General features: G+C 38.0%; 1 protein-coding gene across 1 annotated transcript in view; it reads right to left on the bottom strand.

The window, feature by feature from the left end:
• Positions 1-474: 474 nt before the first annotated feature.
• The window catches only part of LRRN1 (leucine rich repeat neuronal 1), a 47,932-nt gene continuing 24,120 nt past the window's right edge, over positions 475-24,286 (bottom strand). Inside the window, exon 3 of the mRNA XM_007500129.3 lies at positions 475-3,720. Coding sequence (XP_007500191.1) covers positions 1,295-3,445 — 2,151 coding nt within the window. The 5' untranslated portion in view covers positions 3,446-3,720 and the 3' untranslated portion in view covers positions 475-1,294. The remainder of the gene's footprint in view (positions 3,721-24,286) is intronic.

Raw genomic sequence — 24,286 nt, 5'->3', positions numbered from 1 at the left:
TGGATCAGATGACTTCTGATGTCCATTCCAACTCTAAAACCATTTTCCTCTGGTCCAAATACTTTTTTTGAACTGAATTGCCCTCTTTCTACTAATATCTAGTAACAATAACTAACAAACCCATAATGTTTACAAAGCACTGTGTGTGTGTGTGTGCATATTATCTTATATGATCCTCCCAACAACTCTGTGAGGTAGGTGCTATTATTGGATTATCATTCCAGGCGTCACAAAATGGGTAAATCTTTGAGGTGGGATTTGAACTCGAGGATCCCTGAATCCAAGTCCATTAATGCTTTATCCGTTATGTCAAATTGTCAGCTACAAAGCCATCATATGCTCTTTATGAACACATTTGTGGGTAGGTAAAGGAAGATTTCCAACAGAGGAAATCACAGGTTCTTGGCCCATTCTTGAAAAGCATCCCCAGTGTAACTTGTAATAGTTATAAATGATTCATTATCGCAACTGTTCTAAAAAAAATCAGAACAAAACTAATTTATTATAGTTCTGTCTTCATTATACACCACATGTTGGTGGATTAAACACAACAAAATTCTGGTCTTCTTTTAAAAGTGTCTACTAAATATAATAAAAAGAATAAGATAACAATTAACATGTAGTTTGTTACATTAAAAAAATTGATATACATATTTCTATTGCCTGTTAGCTTGACCTAAGCCTCTTAAACTATTACAAAAAAAAGAGAGGAAAAAAGGCATTTGTTCAAAGTCAAAACATTCAAAGTTCAGTTGATACAACATTACAGTACAGTCAACTAACATCATTCAACAAAGGTAGCAAGTCTAGTCCTGGCTTCCTGGGTGAAGAGTCTATAGACCAGACTTCTACAAATGATTCAACACAGCTTCAAAACTGTATGTTAGCTTTTGCAGGACACTGTACTCTCTACTGATGGCTTCAGAAGAAGGGAGGGGGTCATGCTATCGGTAGAATCACAGGGGAACCCCGACCTGTCTTGAATAAATTTATTGAGCACTGTAGTTAGAACAGCATTATTAAGTTTAGCACAACAACTAAAACCAAATAAAATAATCATAATATAATAATAATAAAAACCAAACACAAATTGGGAGCTTGGAGAAGCCGCCACTTGTGTCAAACCATGGCGATACGCTATACTAAAAAATTTGGAAATATCCACCCGTCCTCACCACTCTGCCACAAACTAGCAAAGTCAAAAATACAAAAGTCTTCAAACTTTGTTACTTTTGCAGAATAAAGCAAAAACGTCTTTGTGCTCCTTACTACCAGAAGCAAAATATCCACTGAGTTACCACATGTAATAGCTTCTGGATGTGTCAACTTGAGTTGGCTTGGTTTCTGCGGAACCATCTTTGTCTTTTTCACTGTCGCCATCCCAAAGGTTAATTAGTGGAGGATACAGCTCGTTCAAGGGAATTGAAGAGGTTTTTTGCATATATTTTTTTAATGAATGGTGATAATTTTTCCTCTTAAACCTTTTGGCTACATAAACTGCAATGGAGGCCAGGCTAATCACCGCAAACATTGACCCCATGACTGCAGCCAGGGCAGTGCTAGTTTCCTGATCTGAAATGTCAAGCGCAAAAGCGGCGTTCTTTGTGGTGACGTTAACACACGACTTCTGAGTCTGTTGATGGATGTTGGACACTGTGAGACATACTTCGTAATCAGTGGATGGCTGAAGGTGTGTCAAGTTGTATTCATGAACGTCAACAGGGACCCTGGCAGTGTATGTGATATGGGGGTTATCAATTTTCATGGTAGCAGATGACCATTTTAAGTTTGAAGTCATGACATTGGAATTAACCTTCCAGGAGACCAAGATGGAATGAGATTCTGTCTGTTTGACGTAGATTTTCAGCACCTGAGTACCATCCAAAAGGGTTCCATTGACTCTTATTGTAGCTACACGTGTATCTGCCCCTTCTATGTTTTGGGCAACACAAGTGTATCTCCCTGAGTCTTCTATCTGTATACTAGTGATTTCCAAAGTGCCTTCATTGCTTAGCTTATACTTGTCTGAAAGAGTTTCCACTGTTATTTTATTCCCAAGTGGCGTAACCCAGTAAATTTCAGGCTCAGGTTCTGCCATGGCTCGACAATCAAGGAATACCGTCATGCCAATGTCCATGTTTAAATGATTTGGAAATGTGTCATGAGAAATCATAGGGAGGCACTGTTCACTTGAATCCTGAATTAAGACTTCCTTTACCTGTTGCCCTCTATATTCAGGTGGCATGGCACAAAACATGGACAGGGGTTCCATGAATCTGATATTAGTTTTATTGGAGTTAACCCAATGGATGACACAGTCACACCTCAGAGGATTGCTATGAATGCTGATCTCACGTAGATTCGGAAGAGATTCCACTGTCTTTTGGTAAACGGCATTCAAGGCATTGTTGTTGAGCATCAGGCTTTCGAGGGCAGGGACATTGCGAAAAGCTAAGCGATGAATATAAGACAACTTGGGATTATTGGTGGCTTCAAGTTTTGTAAGTTCAGGCAGATTGTCCAGGGCATAGCGATCCACTGATACCAGTTCTCCCATATTGTTTATGCCAAGTTCTTTTAACCGTAGCATATTTCTAAAGTCCCCTTCTTGGATTTTGTGAATTGGGTTTTTGTTCAGGTCTAGAAATTTCAAGTTTGGAACTTTTTGAAGTGCAAGCTGAGGGACAGTGACCAATTTATTGTCATAAAAAGAAAGACTCTCAAGGCTGTCCAAGCCCACTAAGGCATTTCCAGGGATGTCTGTGAGATACATTCCTGCCAAAACTAAGCTGCGTAAATTTGAAAGGGGTTTAAAATTCATATCTAAGATGCCAATCACTGGATTTTCCCCAATCATCAAAATTTCTAGGTTAGGTGTTGAATCAAACCAGCGACTATCAATCACTTTCAATTTGTTAGAATTGAGGTGGAGTCTTAGAAGATTCTTCAGACCTGAAAAAGCATTAGCAGAAATGCTGCTGATCTGGTTATGGTTTATGTAGAGTTCTTGTAGGTTACTGAGGTCCTGCAAACAGTAATCAGTCATCTCTGTGATCTGATTTTCCTCTAGATGAAGGGTAGTGAGCTGGGTGAGATTGGCCAGCCCCACTTCCCGTATACTTGTGAAGTTATTCTGTGAAAAATCCAACTCTGTCAAGTTGAAAAGCTGCTGAAGCTCATCAGAGGTCTTGGCAATGTTGTTGCTCTGTAAAAGAAGAACTTGTGTATCACCGGAAAGATTGCTGGGAATTCTTGTTAAGCGGAGGTCATTGCAGTCCACTGTCGTGGCCTCTCTGTATGTGGATTGCGGAGTGAACCATGGCCTGATTTCACACACACAAAGTTGTGGACATTCGTTACTCTGGATGGAAGACTCAGTTAATGAATTCATTAGCAATTCCAGCACCAAATGGCAAACTACTAAGGCAAAGCTAATCTTAGCCATGCTGGTTTGGTAGGAAGTTCAAGCCTCCACCTTTTTCCAATTTAACAAGGTCCAAACACTTTAGAGAGATCCAGGATAGCAAGCATAAAACATAAACATTCAAGCAAAGTTTTAGTTGTGATGTGTGTCTATCCAGAGTCTGAAGGGTGATTTTCTGGGTTTTCAAAGGGCAGGAAGTGATTGGGGGTCTTTTAACAGTGCCTCTCAATTCCAGGCCTGGGCACAAAGCTCCACAGCGTGAATTAGTTCAGTCAAATCAATGTCTGGAGACGTGCCTGAAAAGCAGATTAGGACAGATGTTATGTTCATTCCACATGCTTTCTACATTAGAGTCTTTTCTTCAGTTTACTCAAAAGGCATAATCATTCCCAAATCTAATAATGGAATATTCCAAATCCATTTGAGGAAGCTAAACAAGATTGGATTTTGTAGGGCACTCTGTTAATACACATCCCATTTTACTGTACCCAACCTATTTTTAGATGTACTTTACTTCATCAGTGAAATTAGAACTCTTTGTACTATTTCTGGGTGAATTCACCTAAAAAACACCCTAAAAACACAGCCAGAAGAAAGGTTTGGAAAAGTATGAAACTATCATTTAATTAAAGGACTGAAGACCTCAGAAACTAAGAACTCAAGAATATTTTTTTAAAATACCAAAATAATTAAAAGATCATCCTCAATAACATTTACTAAACTTTGGAATATTTTTAAATTTGCTTTCCTGGTTCATCATTTTAAGTGTCATTTGCAAAAATTATTTGGTAATTGTTAAGTTTTTCTTTTCTTTTTTTCACATTCATTTAAAAAAAATTTGGGATCCAAATTATTTCCCTCATTCTTATCCCTCCACCACCTACTAAGAAGCCAAGAAATATGTTTTCCATTATACATGTGAAGTCAGGAAAAACATTTCTACATTATATGCTTATGTTTTCTACTAATTTATATATACATTGTTTTCTCCCAGTGCAATGTAAGCTCCTTGAGAGCAAAGACTTTGCCATTGTATCCTCAATGTCTACCATAGGGTATCTATCACACATAGTAGGCAGTTAATAAGTGTTTTTTTTAAAACTTAATTATTTACATTTTGTCACTTTCACCAAAGAGTACCTTTATATTTTTGTTGATGTATTTAAATATTGTTTATTTTATTATGAAATAATTATTTAATTATTAATTAAATTATTTAAGTATTTCACCATCACTATAATAATTATATTTATGAGTTCATATGTATGTATACGGCTGTATTCAAATGCATATACCTATGTGTATATATGCATGAATACACAGTTTTGTTTTTTTTTTTAAACCCTTACCTTCCGTCTTGGAGTCAATACTGTGTATTGGCTCCAAGGCAGAAGAGTGGTAAGGGCTAGGCAATGGGGGTCAAGTGACTTGCCCAGGGTCACACAGCTAGGAAGTGGCTGAGGCCAGATTTGAACCTAGGACCTCCCATCTCTAGGCCTGGCTCTCAATCCACTGAGCTACCCAGCTGCCCCCATGAATACACAGTTTTAAAACTATATGTGAGCTTTTTCAGGACACTGTGCTGTCTAATGACAACTTTAGAAGAAGAAGATGGGTCACACTATTGATAAAATTGGAATGGAATGTGTGTGTTCCTATATATAATTATATACTACATATGTTTAATTTCATTAATCTCATGAAAATATGGCTATGGGTGCGAGTCATGCATTTTTAGTGTTAAGTAGTGGTTATTTTTAGCCTCTTATCTATTGATTTCAATGGAATCCCCTTGATGTCAGAGATGTATTTCTTAGCTGGTAATAGGAATGTCCCCATTTGTCTGGGTGCTACATTTTAAAGAAGTCTAAAGGGCTCTTAGAGTCCAGAATTGACTCACCTTTCCAATATTTGCAAATTTCTACATGGATGTACAAACTGGAGCTGGTTGCAAGAGTGGGTATTTAAACTAGAATGCGATGTTTTCTAATATGTCATGCTTACTCTACTTCAAAGCCCTCTATCATCATTAAGTGTTTGTTGTAGGAGTACATATGTTCATGTGCTTGGAAATCAGAGTGGCTTTTGTTTCATCCACAGGGATATAAACAGGAATTTCCATTTAAATTTGAGCAAGCCCAAGACTGCAAAAAGAACATGACATGGGACCAAACTCAGTCCTACTCATTCATTTCTGCCTGCATTGGGCATTGCCTCTGATTTCTGTATGCTTCACCCCTTTCCTAGTCAATGGTGACAATCCCTGGATCAGGTATTTTCTACTACCATAATATTTGACAGTTTTTTGAAGGGAGGATGTTACCAGTCACTTACGTATCATGTCCAAATCTGTGTTAGCCTTGGCGAAGTTTGGATGTAACAATAAAACAAAGGCACAGTGTAATCAAAAAGCAACTTTGGATTGGTTTCCCACACCCCAGTCCACTTGAATGCCTACGCCCCCTTTGAATAAGGGCTTGTGCATGCCTCAGCGTTTAAAGCAGCATTCAATAAGATGGCAAGTGGCTAATAAAACATGAAGCTTCATTTCTTTTGCAAGACTATACTGCTGTGCATAGTCAAGAAGCATAATAGTAAAAACAGTCACTTGTAAAATATATATCTAAGTGAAGCATTTCTAAGATGGCGTGTGCATGTGTGTGAGTGTGTGTGTATATAGCAAACACATCAGCAATGCTTATACTTATTTTATAAATATACAAAATAGGCTACCCCACTGAGTATCTGGAAAGAACGTCACACAGTATAATTCTGGAAAGTTAGCTGTATGAACAAACAGGAGACATTCAAACTCAAATTTAATTTAACCAAACATTTATTAAGTACATGCTATAATGAAAGTACCGGGGGTGGGGGGGAGAAAAGATGGAAGGAAAGAAGGGAAAGAAAGATGGAATAAAATAAAGATAGAACAAAAGAAGAAGGAAAATAGAATAAAGAGGGAGGAAGGGAGGAAAGAAAGGAGGAAAGAATGAAGGAGGAAAGGAAATATGGAATAAAGTAAAGACAAAAGGAACAAAGGAAAGAGAGAAGCAATGAGAGGATCAGAGAGAGGAAGGGAGGGAGGAAGAATGAGAGGAAGAAAGGAACAAAGGAAGAATGGAAAGAAATAAGTATCAAGTATTTACTATGTGCCAGAGACTGAGCTAAGTGCCTTAAAATATTTCATTTGATCTTCACAATAATCCTCAGAATTAGATGCTATTATTACTACTACTCTGTTTTTACAATGGAGGAAACTGAGGCAGACAGTGGTTAAGGAACCTTCTCAGAGTCACATAGCTAGCAAGTGTCTGAAGCTGAATTTGAACTCAGATCTTCCTGACTCCAGGTCCAATTCTATCTACCGCACCATCTAACAGTCAGGGACATCTCAAATTAAACAATAGAAGTTTTACTTAAGACAGTTTGCAAGTTATTCTGCACAAATCTTCCTATAAAATTTCTAACCAAATATATTTAAAATAAATGTGTAAATATATTTAAATTAAAAATAAAATGTTTAAATTATATTTTTATATATAATATTTACATATATTTTTTTATTTATGCATCTCTCTCCTCTCTCTCTCTCTGTTTTGTCCTTTCATAGCCATCAAATACTACAATGCTTTGGTGAATGAAATTCACCCACTGATAGCGTAGTTTTCTTATCCTCATTATTATCACTTGTATTTAATTATCCTCCTGGTTCACTTTGGTTTCATTTTAGAGTTTTCATATGACAGGTACAAATAGCTATAAACTCCCTGAGTTCCATAATTTCCACCACAGGTTTCTATATCAACCTTAATTCAAAAGAAAATAAATCTGTGGGCTGCCTTTTTCCGTATCTACAATATAATTTCTCCTAACATTGGTGCACCAATAACATTACTAAGGAGACAAACCAAGAAGTAAAAATGATATTCACATCATGCCCTAAATCCAAGAAGTTGCACTTAGCTGGGCTTCTAGCAAAATTGCTCATCACCTTGTCTCTCCTGGAGACAGAAGCTAAGAGACTTTCAGGAGTGGTGTCCCCATTCCATCGGAAACAATACGATTTGAGGTAACCATATTAAAATGTTGAGCTCTTTATGAATCATGCACACCCATTGCTATAACAAGACCCATCTAGGATGCTGGGTCTCATATTAAATATGGGGGTCATTTTTCTCTCTTCCCTTTCTGCCCTCCTCCAGAGCCTACACACAACATGTTGGTTTGAAATAAAATTGAATTTGGAGACAGAAGACTTTAATTCAAGCTGATCTCTATATTACTTTCTTCCCACTATGTGGAAGCTAGGTGGCAAAGGGGATAGTGCTGGTCCCAGAGTCATGAAGCCTCATCTTCCTCGGTTCAAATCCAGCCTCAGACATTTACTAGCTGTGTGATCCTGGGCTTAACCCTACTTTCCTCAGTTTCCTCATCTATAAAATGATCTGGAAAAGGAAATGAAGAATGACTCCAATATCTTGGCCAAGAAAACCCCAAAATGGGGTCACAAAAAACTGAAATGACTGAATAACAATCTCCTTGTCTAATGGAAAAAGTCATTTCACATTTTGGAGATCTGTAAAATGAAAGGGCTGGGCTAGACGCCCCTCAAGGTTCCTTCTACCTCTAAATCTAGGATCCAAATAAATTATAAAACCTCCACAGGCTCAAAGAATAACATTTTATTAATGTGTAGGTGTCCACACACAAACATACCCCTTTAAACTAGATTATAGGAAACCATTTTCCTTTCCCTTTCTTCCAACTGTATATCATAATATAATAATTTAGCATCTTTTCACTGTGCAATTCTTAAGCATGTACACACATACCCACTTATTAAAGAGTCTTTGTAACAAACCTTGTATAATTTAATCTTTTTTAAAAACCCTTATCTTCCATCATAGAATCAATACTGTGTATTGATTCTAAAGGCAGAAGATCAATAAGGGCTAGGCAATGGAGATTTAAGTGACTTGTCCAGGGTCACACAACTAGGAAGTGTTTGCTGCCATTTTTGAATCCAGGACCTCCCATTTATAGGCCTGGTTCTCAATTCACTAAGTCACATAGCTGACCCCTATAATCCAACCTTTCAAAATTTAGGTTATATTTCTTTCAGATGTAATTTTTATGAAATTAAAATGTTTTAAAATCTTGGAGAACTTTATCATACAGGGTCATATAATTTTTTTCTAATCCTCTGACAAATGAAAACTGGTCATCTGTAGAGGAAAAGGACTTAGAATGTCAATTTCCAGGGATCTCAAGGGGTAATCCTGGCTTATCAGTGAGTCAATCAGTCAACAAGCATTTATTAAGGATTCACCAAGTATGAGACACTTTACTAAATCCTGAGGATACACTGGCAAAAGTCCCTAAAGGGTCTTCCATTCTAATAAGGGAGACAAAACACAAATACATAGGTATGAGCAAGACATATACAATACAAATAGCAGATTACCTCTGTCCACACCTGAATCAGAATCTCCTTTACAATAAACTTTGGCCTGAAGGACTCTATTAAGGGAGAACCTTCTGCACCAGCCCCTTCTATTTGTGAATGTCTAAAAGCATTATGACGTTTTCCCTTCTCTCAAACCTTAATATACCTCTGTGTAACTTCCACTTATTGCTCCCAGCTCTGTCAATGGGGTGGGGTGGGGGGTCAAGCAGAACAAACAGAGGGAGAGAAGGATGCTGGGAACACATCGCTCATGTGTACTTCCATTCATTCAATCAACACCGCAGACTTTTCTAAAAATTATTCCTTCACTTTATTCTCTGGCCCCAGAGTGGTCTGAAAGATTTATTGTGGCTTCTCCAAATCCGTAGGATCCTCGAGACACCAGTTTTTCGCAGAGTGGGATATTAGGATCTGGTCAGCCCCACTCTTTCATTCCAGCTTGATTAGGTCTTAATGCCTTTCCAGAAGTGAAATTTGTTCACTGGCTCCTCCTTTGGTGAGAGTCCAGGCAAATTCTTCCATCCTGGATGAGCTCCCAGAGGGCTATGCTAGAGGCTTTTGCTTATGGAGATTCTGACTACAGGATGGAAAGCCAGGATGTGTGTGAGGGCATAAAGCTGGTTAAATATAGCTCTCTCTAGAGCTGTGACACCACAAAGCGCTGCTCTGATGTCTTATGGGCATGTGGAAGGGACACTGGCAAAGCATAAGCCCAGCAGGTTCTACCCCATTGGGAAGATTTGGGAAATGTTCTTAATGATGGCCCGCGGCTGCCACTGAATGGCCTGACTAGCTAAGATCAGAAAGGCTTGGTCATCAGGAAGTAGGTCACTCAATACTAAAGTCTTTGAACTACTGAACACATTTTTGGGTATAAACCTGTGACTTCACTGGTGTGGAGAAACCCCCACATAGAAACTCTACTTAGAGATGCACAGCGTTAGAGGGTGGCTTGTGTGCATTGAGAAATTAAGTGGCTTGCTGTTGCAGGGCTCCTTTGGCTTAAAGGAAAATTTGAACCCAGGTCTTTTTGATTCTGAAACCCATCTTCTATTTACTATGCTATAGTGCCTCTCCTGCAATATAATGATACAAAAATGGCCACCAGTCCTTTGCAGACCCCTTCTGTTTTCCCAGTGATGACGGGGCAATGGAAAACCAGCAACAAAAAGAAAATGGAAGCAAGGATGCTTAGAGGTACATGGTATCAAGATCACCTACAAACATGAATTTATTTATTGCTACACTAAATGTGAGATTATTGTCCAGGGACAAAAGGGCCAATGTAATGCTAAAGAAGGTAAATAACATTCATGGGGGAGAGTCACAAAAGAGGAAATACCAGAGGAGCATCCTCCTCCACCCAGGGCAGGACCATAGATCTACTGACTGACTGAGGTACAGTGTATCATGCTTCCTGTATATATAGAGGTGAATGTTTACAGGAATGTCTTCAAAGGCATTTGTTTCATGTCAATATGCTTTGGTATAAGGCTGCCACAGAGGCATGCCATCTGTTCATTTGATGAACACTTATTAAGCACCTATTGTATGCAAAGCCTTGTTCTGGGCATGAGAGCATACGCAGAGTCCTACCTTCATGTAGTTTACAATGTAGAAGAGGGATTTGACATAGAATATTTTCAGTGCTTTAAAAGTATGCAAATAAAATTCTGAATGGTGTTCCAGGAAAAGGACCTTATGGACCAAGATCAGCAAAGCCTTCAGGGAGGAGATGGCATTGAAACTGAGCATTAAAAATAAGTCAGGTCAGTGTGGCAGAGTGGATTAAAAAACTAGCCTTGAAGCCAGAAAGATGGGAGTTGAAATCTCACTCTGCCTCACTGATTAATGTCTCAATGCTCCAGGCATATTTCTAAGACTCCAACTAGTAAAGAAGATGCGTATTTGTACTGGAAAAAGGAGCTTCTCGTGCCCATGAAATTATAGGTTTGGTACCCATCTGTTCCCTATGAGCAGTTGGGCTAACTCCATAGAGAGAGAGAGGGAGGATCGTATAGGTACTGGGAAGGGTCTTGCAGGGGTCTGAAGGCAGGAACCTGAATGCATGAATAGACTTCAGAGAATAGTACAGTTGGTGGAAAATGTACAGAGACAATATGAGATAAGGCTGGAAAGGTGTGGTGGCACCAGATTGTGGAAGGATGGGATGCCAGATAGAGGAGTTTGTGCATCACTGAGTCAACAATAGGGAGTAAATTTCAGTAGAGACTTACCATGATTATATATTTGTATGAAAGGATATTTCCGGAAGCTTATGAATCAAACTAAGAAGAGTGCAAAAGTGGAGGGGAGGTCTTTTAGAAGTCTACAGGGATAATAGGAGAGGCTGATGACAAGAGTATGTAATAGGGTGATTAAGGTGAAAATAGAAGAATGCAGAAGAAAGAGGCAATACACAATCAAAACCCTGATATGTTTTGAGAGAGGGTGGAGTAAGAAGCTGTGCCCAGCACTAGAGCCTTTATAGTACCCACAGAGAAACTGAGAGAAATCACCTTGACTTTCTGGTGGGGGTCTCCAGGAGACATCCACCATTCTTTATTCTCACTCATACCCTCCTAGGCACTTCCCCATCCAATCAGTTACCAAATCTTCTCTCATACATCAACTTCTCTCTACTAATACTACCCAACCCTAATTTAGGTCCACATCCTTTCTTCCTGCTCTATTATATTATCTCCCTAATACTAGCTAGAGGACTGTGCATCACGGAGTGGTAGCCTTCTAATAGCCTCTTCTGTGTCTAATCTTTCTCCTTTCTGATTTACTGTTTGCAGAGCTACCAAATTCATATTCCTGATCTTGTTACACCCCTGCTCAAGAAGTTTCAGTGATTCCCTATTATTTTAGGGATAAAATACAAATTTCTCTCTTTAAGACTCTTTAGAATCTGGCCACAAATTATATTTTAGACTGATTCTACATCAGTCCCCTTCAAGTATGCTATGTACCAGACAATTTACCCTACTAGCTATTGCTCATTTATGTTTTAGGTTTGAATTCTACCTCAATCCCTTCATTGCTTTCTGATCCTAGGCAAGTCCTGTAGCCATTCACAGCCTTAGTTTCCTCATATGTAAAAGGAGGATAGTAATAATACTCACTTCACAGGGATGTTTTAAGGATCAAATGATATAAAGAATATAAAGTATTTTCTAGCCTTAAAATTCTCTCTCTCTCTCTCTTTATATATATATATATATATATATATATATATAATATATACACACAAACACACACCCATCCATCTTCATTGTCATCATCATCATTATTGTTGTTATTAGTATTCTTGTCCATGTCTTTGCACAAGTTACACTCCATTTTCAACAAGCTCTCTTTCCTCACCTTTGTCTCTTGTAACTAATAGCTGTGCCACCTCTTTTAAGAAGCCTTCCGTGATTACCCCAGTTGGTAGTAATTCCCTTTAAATTTGTATTCATTTAAATGTACTTAGTGATGTGTAGGCTGTGCTATCTTCTCCTACCTCTGCCTAGTAGAATGTAAAATCCTTTCATTTTTGTCTTTAGATCCTCACATACCTGATTCACAGCAAGCAGTTAACAAAGCTTGAGTTGAATTAAACTGGGAGAGAAAAGTGGGGGATGCAAATAAGTGAATAACAACTTATTGTGTTACCATATAAACTCTCTGTTGGTTCCAAAAAAATATTTTTCCCTATGGCAAAATCTTAAAAAAAATTTGTTGGACTTTTATGCTACCCTTAAACATTTTCTAATTCTCCTATTTCTCTTGCTAATCACTTCTAGCAAATTATGCTCCTGGTTCACCCATTGTTAAGGAGACCAACATGTCACCATTTGGTTTAGTGATTGCAGCTAGAGACTCCATACAGAAATAAGAGCTGTAATGGTCTCTATGATGCATTATGAATAAAACAAAGTTTATATCCTATCCTTGCAAGGACATAATGGACAGTGTGTGTCTATAGGCAAGCCCTAAAACTCTTTTGCATAACGAAATGTTCCCGAGAGCCCATATTATTCATCAATAGGCAAAGCAGCATGGGATAGAGGGCCAAACAAAGGAATGAGGACACACTAGAGTAGGGATTCCTAATTTTGGCACGGGCACGTAAAGCTTTCAATGTGACCTTGACCAAATAACATAAATTGGTGTCTTCATTTCTTTATTCTCTGAGCTGAAAGGGATCTCAGGATATCATCCAATCTGCTCATCCTCCAGCCTCCAGTGGCATTCTAAACATCCCTAAAAGGTAGCTGCCCTTTTGATGGTGAGGTTTTTTTTTTTTGGTTGGGGGGGAAAAGGGTGAAGGAGAGGAAGTCTTAGATTTTGGAATTCAATATAATTCGACAAGTATTTATTAAAGATTTACTATGTGTCAGAGAATGGGATAACCATTAGGAATAAAAAGTCAAAAAGTTTATGCCCATATAATCATGGGACAATGACATTGCATCCTCCAGAAATTTTAAAGGGACAAAGAGTAGACAATCATCTCTTGGATGACATGAGCAGAGCCCCACTAATGCAACAGGTAGTGTGATAAACCCACAGAGGTTGGCTGAAATGGGCACAAGTGTGTCCATGGGCAAGTCACTTAATTTCTTTGGGCTTCAGTTCCCTCTTCTGTTAAATGAGAGGTTTGGATAATATGGTGCAATGGGAACAGTAGTAGACTTGAATCATGAGATCTGAGTACAAATCTGAGTTATATAATTTTTACCCAAATGGGTAAAGTCAATTAGCATTTTTGGTCTATTTCCTTATTTAGAAAATGAGACAATTGGATTAGATGATCTCTAAGGTTTCTTTCATGCTAAAATCGATTATCCCAACATTCTAATAGCAATATTCTATCTTGGACAAGAGATAAAATAATACTATATACTTTCTTGCCATAAAGTTGAAGGTAAAGCATTTTGTGATCATGTCCATATGACTAATATTTATTTGTATTGTCCTTTGAATACAAATCACTGGCACTATTAGGAGAATGAGGGCAGACATGCCTCCTTCCTCTAATTTAGAAGACAAAATTGGGAAACCAAAAGGGCTTACAATAATCATCTAAATATAGTAAGATAAAATGGAATTAAGATAAATGTAAACTCTTATTGGGGTTCAAAAAATCAGCTTCACAAATCCAGGATAGGTAAGACGATCAAGCAACAGTTTACTTGGTAAAGACCAGTAATTTATTAATTAACTTTAAGTTCAATATAAGGCAACAACATGACATGACAGGTTGGGGGGGGGGAACATTAATGACAATAAAAGAGAAAGGGAAGGGGGAATCATAAAATTACAGGACCTAGAAGTTGAAGGAATCATCTAAGTCTAATCCCCTCATTTTTATAGTTGAGGAAGCTGAGCCCCAAATAGCTAAAAAGACAAAGGCTCATAACTCACCCCATTCTATTTTTGTTTGACCACATCTGGAATATTATTTCAATTGAAATAATGAAGGATGCTTAACCTTGAGAAGAAAAGATTTAATGGAGACATGATAGTTGTCATTTCTGAGTATCTGGAAGGTTGTTATGAAGAATTATACTAACTTTTCATAACTTTTCAAGCAGTACTAGAAGAGATGAGTGGAAGTTGTAGGGGGCAGTTTTGGTTTCATATAAAGAAGTTTCCAAGAATTAGAGACATTCAAAATTGGAAAGGGCTACTTCAGAGGTGCAAACTCTATATTATGAGATCTCTAAATAGAGGCCAGATGGTCACTTGCCAGGGAAAGAAATATGGCAGAGTGATTAGGGTTAGGGTTATGATTCTTCATCTCTAAATTTTTTTTAAGCCTCCTGAGATAATTTTAATTGTCACATGATTAAACTATCCATAACTTTTGGATTTGCAGTTTGGAAAACTTGGGTTGGAATTCTACCCTAGACATTATTTAGCTATCTGGCCGTGGGGAAGTCAGTTAAATGTCCTTGTTTCTCAGTATTCACATGTGTAAAAGGAAGACACTAATGGCAGCTACACTCCAGAGATGTGAAGATCAAATGAGATAATATATGTAAAGTACTGTGCAAACCTTAAAATTATATTAAATTCAAATATTCTAGAGGAAATTTCTGTTCTCAAATGAATTCAATACACATTTAAGCATTATTTGAAGGCATTGTACTAGGGATTTAAATATGAAAAACAGAGTTCCCTCCATCAGGAAGCCAAGAAGCTGAGATGACCTTGGAGGTCCCTTCTTCCAGCTACAAGATACTTTGATTTCCTTTTCCCTGACAGTGTCTGTATTGTTCCTCAGATGACTCTTCAGAGTAACTAAATATTGTGATTTGCTGATAATTTTTACTTGCATGTCTTATCTCCCTAGCTAGTTAATCAGTTTCCTGGGAGCAGAGATCATACAGTGTATGTCCTTCTTTCCATTCCCCATAGTTCCTTGCAAGGTGCTAAGTACAGAGTTATTACCCTGTGAACGGTTGTTGAATGAATAATTGGTGATTCTTGTCTCAGAGGAGATGGTAGACCAGATGCTTGCTGTCTAGAAGGGATTGTATAATTGGTTAAATTCCAAGAATGACCCTTAGATATAGAGAGGAAGAATCTCTAGCCTTCCAGTTGTTTTAGCCTTTGAGGAACTTGTGACTGAATAAAGAATATCAGAGACTCAACAATAAATATACTGAACCCTATGAATGAATTTTTATCACTTTTTGAAGTGCTTAAAACTACCAGAGCTCCATGGATCAAGTACTGGGCATGAAGTCATGAGACTGGGGTTCATATCTCAACTCTTTTTTTTTTCATCTCTAAAAAGAAAAAATATTTTATTTCCTTCTAGTGGCTTTTGTGATGAAATCCCTTTGTAAACTTTAAATGTGTGAATTTTTAACATCGCTTTGGAGTAGATACAGTAAAATATAGTGAATAAGCTACTAGATAGGGATTTAGGGTAGGGGATTTTTGACTTCATGTCTGTTAAGTGATTATTTATTAAGTACTTACTATTTGCCAGGGACTGGGAATAAAAAAGGCAGAGGTAAAGCACGGCTCCTGCCTTTAAGAACTTACATTCTGATTAGAGAGGCATGCATAGATCTGTTTATGATACAAACAAGATAGATGCAAGGTAACCCTGGGATGGGAGGACGACACTAGCATCTGGACTTGGAAAGGCTTCTTGCAGAAGTGGATTTGAGTCTTTTTGTTAATTGAAAAATTGTATTTAATTAATTAATTTAGAACATTTTTCCATGGATACATGATTCATATTCTTTCCCTCCCTCAAAGCCGAAGTGCAATTCCACTGGGTTTTACTTGTGTCATTGATCAAGACCTAATTCCATATTATTGATGGATAGGGTGATCGTTTAGAATCTACATCAACAATCATATCCCCATTGACCCATGTGAGCTTGATTTGAGTCTTGAGTATGGCAAGGGATTCCAAGAGGTAGAGGTAAAGATGGAGTTCATTGTACCATGGAAGACACTCAATGAAAAGGCACCAAGATGGGAAATGGAGTATTGTATGTGAGTAACACACTCCTTTGACTACACTGTTGAAGAGTGAGTACTTGCAGGAAAGTAATGTCTAATAAGGAAAGAAAATTTGGAGAGAGGTAATGAGTTTCAAAGCATAGAGGAATTTGCATTTTGTTCTTGAACTAAAAGGGAGTTATTCAGTATATGGGAAAGGTAATAAACTTCGATGTACACTTTAAGGAAATCACCCTTATGGGGGCATCTATGGAGGCTCCATGGTTCAAGAGCCAACCCTTGAGATGTGAGGTCTTGGTTCTGAATTTGGCCTCAGACATTTCCTAGAATGGTGATCTGGGGCAAGTCATCCTAACCCTCACTGCCTAGCTCTTACTAGGAGCCTTTTGCCCTGGAACCAATACTCAGTATTGATTCTAAGAGGATGGTAAAGGTTTAAAAAAGAAAAGAAAATCATCTTCATAGTCTTGTGGAAGATGGATTGGAAGCAGGAGAGACATATGGTAGAAAACCATTTAGAAAACAATTAAAATAGTCCAGGTAAGAGGTGATGAAGGCTTCAATGGGGGTGGTAGTTGTGTGATTGGAGATAAGGGGACAGAAGCAAGAATTGTTGTAGAGGTAGAAATGAGAAGCCTTGGCAAACCTAGGTGATAAGAAGGAAGGGTGCTATAACCATGACAGAAAAGGGATGTTTGAAAGAAGAATGAGTTTAGGGGAGAAAGACCAGGAATTGGTGTTGGAATAGGCTGAATTTGAGATGACTTTCCAAAATGTGGTTGCTGATGGAGAACTGCACTGAATAGAAAGTAGAGATATTTGAGATGGGGGAGAGGTTGGCTTGATTTGTCTCAGTTTATCTGTAGTAGAAAGATCTTAAGGTTCTGAATCAAGAGACCTAAGTTTCAATCCTGGTTCAACTACTCACTACCTGAATGGCATAAGGTCATGTTAAAAAAAAAAAATCTCATTGTGCCTCAGTTTCCCCAACTGTAAAACACAGAAATTAGACTAGATAACCTCTATTTTTCATTTCCAGCTCTAGATATCTCATAATTCTACAAATCTATGACAGGGCTTTTGGTACAAGTTTTCATGGCATCAGATAACACCTCCAATGATAAGCTGATGAGTGTCTAAAAGAGATCAAGCATGAAGGTGAAGGACCTCAAGTTCTTCCCATATTGAGATGAAGAGGAGGAAATAGATATGTGCATCTTGGCAAAGAGGAAACATGGTACTGCTCTTCCAGTATTCAGGCTATCAGATAGAATGGGCATTAATCTTATTTTTCTTGGCTTTAGAAGGGAACTAGAAGCAATGGGGAGAAATGACATGGGGTAAATTTATTTGAGGTCAGGAAGATGTTGTTGACAAGGAGACATAACCAAGACTAAAACGGGGCTGCTACAGAGTTTGTGGGTTCTTATTATTGGAGGTAGTTCAGTGGCACTGTATATAGAGTACTAGATTTCAAGACAGGAAAACTCGAGGCCAAGTTCTTTCTACTTAATAACTGTATGAACCTAGGCTCCTCACTTAACTTCTGTTTGCCTATTTCCTCATCTGTTAAACAAGGGAGTAGAATTTGATGGCCTCTAAATTCCTTCCACCTCTCAATCTAAGAGCCTGTGAATGTTACTGACCAATTGATTCAGGAATGATTCATGGCTATGTAGACACAGTTGCAAAACATCTTGGAAGTGTTAGCATTCCAATAATAGCAAAAAATGCAAACCAAATCTCTCTAAATATTGCTTACTTGGTTTGGGGACATTACAGTTATTGGGCCCATCTTTTTGAGGGTCAGTTAGGAAAATAAACATACATATGCACATACATCCTTCTTTAAACTGTAAATCTAGCTTTCATTATTTTGTTAAACCATTCACTGTATAAACAGCATTTTTAAGGGCCCATTGTGAGCCAGACATTGTTTTAGGTGCAGAGGATTCAAAGAAAAAAAATGAAACAATCTTTGTACTCATAGAGTTTATATTCTCTTGGGGGTGCAACAACATGTAACCCCAAAGACAGGCAGCATGGTATCACAGAAATACAGCTGGATTTGGATTCAGATGACTTGTCTCTGAAGCCTAATCTGCAACTTAAGACCTGTGTGGCTTTTGGTGAGTTATAATTTCTGGGGACCTCAGTTTCCTCATTTGTAAAATGAGGAAATCAGTCTTTGGCAGCCTAATGAAGTCTATGGAATCTTTTCTTAAAAATGCTTCTTGCAACCATTCAAAACTAAAAGAAATGCTCATTTTAAGTTAGAGGTTAGTGAAGACAAAGATATTTTTATTTCTCCATGTAGTGATTTAGTAATAGCGACACACGAGTTGGAGAAGTGGGGAAGATATGATTTCCTGGCTACAGAGCATTGGAGCAGACAGAATTACTCTATTTCCAAGAAAGGGCATAGCAGACTCTTTAGGACATCGTGTCTACCTCAGAGCCTGGGGAGTTAATTTTCATTATGTTTCAGGAGATGTAAGGGCTCCAGAGTTCACAGAAGTTAAAAAAAAAAAGGCGATACCGAAGAACATGACTAGGTGTTGTCTCCCCTGAGGAACAAACCATGACAGGATATTGGAATGCACAATATGTGGTACCTCTCTGAGTATCACACAGTTGCTGTTCAGTTATTTTTTCCTCTTGGAAGCACATTTCCAGCCTGTATTTAAAGAGATGATGCCATTAAAAAGAAGGGGGTAAAGCATCGCATTTGCTATAATGATACAGTGCTAATTAAATCTTTGCATTCTGGTTACTTAGAATTTTAATCTTGGAGTTTAATGGGGAGTCCCTTTAAGGGATCCTCTTTTAAGTACTGCATTAAGAACCCTTGCACCAGAAGTCTTTTTCCTTTTAACAGGTTCTTGAGAGTGGAACCTCTTGGGGCTACTATTCCTTCCCCCCACATCAACAAAATCCATATGTTTGATATTTACAGTAACTTTTACAATTCAGTCTTAAAACTGTTACAACCAGGTCACTTTTTTTTCCTTGTGAGATTACTATAGATACAAGATATTGTAGACAAAACAAACTTAATGGAACAGAAATTAAAAAATAAACAAATTCTTGGCACAGTGAAGGCAGCATTGTATGCAAACAACGTTGGCCTTTGTAACTGCTAAGCAATCTCCCATCTTGCAATGTTTGATCCAGAACTCTGGTGATGCTGATAGAAATCTTTAAACAAGAACAAAAGCTAACCATCACTTTTTAACTGATTGGCTTCTTGAGAATGAGATTTATGTGTGTATCTGGGAGGGCGTCTCAAAACACAGTAATAACTGAATGTTTCAAATTATATTGAATTCTACACTCTTTATTCTTGTCTAAGCCATCTCATTTAGTTATGCCTAACTGTTTGCCTAACACTAAACACATTTCTAGAAGCATGAGGATTTAGTCACTGAATTTCAAAGTTGAAAAGGACTCCACTGGTCAATGAGTTCTTTTTATAGCTACGAAAAGAATTCAACCTTGTGAGAGGAAACCAATGCTTCTCATTTTACTTTGGGGAAGCCATAATTTTAAGGAATCCCCCCTTATATCTTGTCTATACTTCCACTCTGTGCCTTTGTTTTGTCCCTGCTGAGCCAAACAGAATTTAAGTCTAATCTCTCTTCTACATTTACAGCCTTTCCCGTTATCTGGCTGGACTCTGCTTCAATCCATTCACTAGACCAAAGGTTCTTAAGCCTATGAACCTCTTCTCAGAATCATGTTTTAAATGTATAAAATAAAATATAGAGGATTATAATGGAAATCAATTACAATGAAAAAAAGATGTATTTTTCTTCTGCCCAAGTTTACAGACTCCATGAACCATAACTGTGGGACCTTTGGCAGTCCATGGAACCCAGGTTAAGAACTGCATTGAATTCTCCCTCCCATACCTTGTTTAGGAGCATCAAGAAATCTGGGCCCATATTGAATGAAGTCATTTATCAAATGGTTATTTGATGGTTATTCAGGTCTAATCTCTAGAACTTTCTCCCGCGTCAAGAAAAGAAAGCCTACTTAGACCAAGACTCTACGGAAGGAGAAGCCCTTGTCAAACTCAGTTTATGGTTCAGTAAATGTGGTCACCAAAGTTATTTGAACCTTCAGGCTTTGGATTCTCTACAGTACAAATACCATTCACATTAAAGACATTACCAAAGATTGGAAGAAGGCTTCAAAGTTTGACTCTGTGTTTGCCTTTAGTATAAGTTCAGTCCAGGGTTTCGTAGGAAAAAAAAAAGGCTAATAAGGAGAACACCTAGTAGACCAAGAACATTGGTTTAAGCTTGATTGGGAAGTAATAAGCCAATGATCTATGGTCAGAGATTGAGAGTTGGAGAGAGTCTTAGTGGTAAGTATAACGTCCTCATTTTATATGTGAGAAAAATGGGAGAGATTAAATGATAAAGGAAATAAGCATTTATTTAATATTCACATATTCTAGGCACTATCCTACATATTTACCAATATTATCTCATTTGAGTCTAACAAGGACACCACAAAGAAGGTACTGTTATTATCTCCATTTTACAAATGAGGAAACTGAGGCATACAAGGTTAACTGTCTTATCCAGGGTCACATAGTTGGTAGGTATCCAAGGCTGGATTTGAATTAAGGTCTTCCTAACTCTTGGCTCAAGTCTATCCTGTGAGCCTCTGTGCTCCATGGTCACAAATTCAGGATGAATCAGGACCTGGCTTTGAATCTTGGTCCTTTGACTCAAAAGCTAGCACCCTGTGCACTGTATCCTGATTTTTCCTTGTAAGGAAGGTACTTTATAACAATTTATTCCTCTAACAGATCACTGATTTTCAGAGAGATTTTCACTTATTCCCATAGATAGAAAATACAGTTAGGATTTGAATACAGGAATTCCTTGCCTCCAAGTCAGAGATAACAGATGCAGAGTTCAGATGCAGGTACTTGAGGCCATCTAGTCTGATCCTTCTATTTTAAAGAGGAGGAAAACTGAGGCCTAAGAAAGTTAAAAGGGCAAGCCAAATTCAACCAAGTTCAGGGTCATCAGATTATCGATCTGGAATTAGGAGGGATCTTAGAGGTCATCTAATCCCAAACCTGCATTTTATAGATGAGGAATCTGGGACAGAAAAGTTTTGTACTTTCTTGAAGGTCACATTAGTAATAAATGACAAAGACAAGACAAACTCAGATTCGTTGACCCCAAATAATGTGCAATTTCTGCCACCTCACACTGCCTCTTGTCTAGTAATTAATCCTATTTGCTTGCCATTTTGACTATCTGAATTCTACCAACCTCTTAGACCCATAGGTCTTGACAAAGGGGTTAGCAAGGGCAAAAACATCAGTGAGATGGCTAGCTCTGGTTATGGGATCTCTCAAAGGAATCAGTGCCTTGTTTGGGGGATTTTCAGTGATATCTGCCTCTTGTGACCCCATTTGGCATTTTCTTGGCAAAGATCCCAGAACGGTTTGCCATTTCCTTCTCCTTCTCATTTTACAGAGAAAGAAACTGAGGCAAACTGGGTTAAGTGACTTGCCCAGGGTCACACCACTAGGAAATGTCTGAGGCTAGATTTGAACTTAGAAAGCTGAGTCTTCCTGACTCTAGGCTCTGTGTTCTATCCAATTTGCCACCATAGGAGTATATATAAATATAGAATAGGTATTTAATGGGGGCAATGGAATGATCCAAAGCTAAGTCTATGCTCCTGCTGCTCCCTAAGGCTCTGGGCTGTATAAAATGAATGGTTTAGGTTACTAAGTTTACAAGATAAGTTTGAATTACTATCTCCTGTCTTGTTCAATATGGATGCCACACTTGATAAATCAAAAGCCCTTCAGAAAAGGCTACATTTCTAATCGATGTATCCAAGGAAAAGAACATTAGATCCAATGGCTCTTGTAAAATGCATGATTTATTAGCAAGATATATTTCAGTCTTCAAAATCAGGCAGAGCGCTTTTTATTTAAATCTTGAGGCAAATTCACACAGTGGATAGAAAATGAAATGCTTTCATTCACAATCCCAGCCTGAGGAAAATAGGGTTGACACTGTAGAATATAGGGCCTGTTTACCCAGCCAGATGCTGAAATGAAACACTGCTGTCTTTGTTACTGGATTCTAAATTAGTAGTTCATTAGGGTTAACATTTCACATAGGAAATAACACAAATGTTGAACACTACTAAGACACTGCTGTCAAGTGACATGCAGAACAGAGAGGCAGTGAGACCCAGGAACTGGGATTCCAAATAGGAATACCTGGAATCACAGGACCAGGGGATGGAGAAGTGGAAGGAACCTGTGAGGGCTTCAGTTCTAACTCCCTCACTTTATAGATGGAGAAAGAGAAGCTTAGAGATTAGGTGGCAAAGCTGGGAGGAACCTCAGAGGCTGGCTTGTCTAACCTCTTCATTTTATAAGTAAAGAAACAAAGGCAATTTATCTCAAGGTCATAGAGATAGCACCAGAGGCAAAATTTGAACCCAGGTCCAAGGGCAGCTTAGTAGAAGAATGGAGGGCTTAGAGTCAAGAAGGCTTAACTCACTGAATTCAAATCTGGCCTTAGATACTTCCTAGCTGTGTGACTGTGGGCAAGCTGCTTCACCCTCTTTGCCTCAGTTTCCTCATTGGTAAAATGAGCTGAAAAAGAAAATGGTGAACCACTACAGTAACTCCACCAAGAAAACACCAAATGGGGTCATAAAGAGGCAGACAGGACTGAAAACAACTCAACAATAACAACCTGACAATTATTTTGTTAGAGAGGGGAAACAGCCAACACCAACACTCTGACAATGATTTTGCTAGAGAGAAGAAAATAACTCAACACCAACAACTTTACAATAATTTTGCTGGAGAGAGGAAAACAACTCAACGTCAACAACGTAACAATGATTTTTCTAGTCATGAAGTGTTAGCTACAACTGGAAACAACTGAACAACACTCTTGACTCCAGAGTTGGTTCCCTTTCCATTGAGCCAATCTGTTTTCAGAGGCTTATTAGTTGTGTTGCCCTGGATTACAACTTCTACTAGCCTCAGTTTCCTCATTTGTAAAATGAATGTTGCTGGGAGGCTCCCTTGAGATAATGTAATATAAGATGTTTGGCAAATCATGAAGTGTTTTATAAATTGGTAGCTATTTCTAACACTATTGCTACCATAGCCAATAATGATGTTAATAATAAGTTATTTTATAAAATATTCATATAATATTTATGTAATAAATATATAATGCTTTGTATAATGCTTTCAGGCTTGCAAAGCCCTTCAAAAATATACCTCATTTTGTCCCTACAACAATCCTGAGAGGTGGATGCTAATATTATATACATTTTACAAGGAAGGAAACTGAGGCAGGAAGAGGTAAAGGACTTTATTCAGGTCACACAGCTATTAAACTATATCAGACTGGCTATGAACTCAGGTCTTCCTGCCTCTGGGTCTAGTATATTTATCCTCTGTGCTTTTAAGAGGAGTTGTAGTAGACTCAGTCAAAGAAAGACAAAATGCTGGGAATTTTCAAAGCTTGAGTCTATGGTTGGGAGGGTAGGCTATCTCTTCTATAATACTTCCCCCCACCCCCTTTAAACATGAATCAGCTTTTAGAAGGTGACTGTGATGTTCTTACATTATTTTGAATAATGACAAGATACATACCAGGTAGTTTAGTTGCATCAAAGAGTAATGTTCTCTATTTATGGATTATATGCTTGTACCATATAATTATAAGATATTTAGATGAAAAGCCCCTATAAAAACAAATGGGCTAGACAAATCATATTGCAGAGAAATTAGATATTACTTCTGAGATCTTAAGAAATTGCAACTTTGCTTCAATATCCAGAACAAACTAGCAAATAGCTGGTACCTGGAGAACCATAGAAGAATGACAAATATTCTGTTGGGAAAG

Source organism: Monodelphis domestica, chromosome 7, assembly GCF_027887165.1.
Source record: "Monodelphis domestica isolate mMonDom1 chromosome 7, mMonDom1.pri, whole genome shotgun sequence".
Taxonomy (NCBI): domain Eukaryota; kingdom Metazoa; phylum Chordata; class Mammalia; order Didelphimorphia; family Didelphidae; genus Monodelphis; species Monodelphis domestica.
Note: the sequence above shows the minus strand (reverse complement) of the source record. Positions and strands in the feature narration are given on the sequence as shown.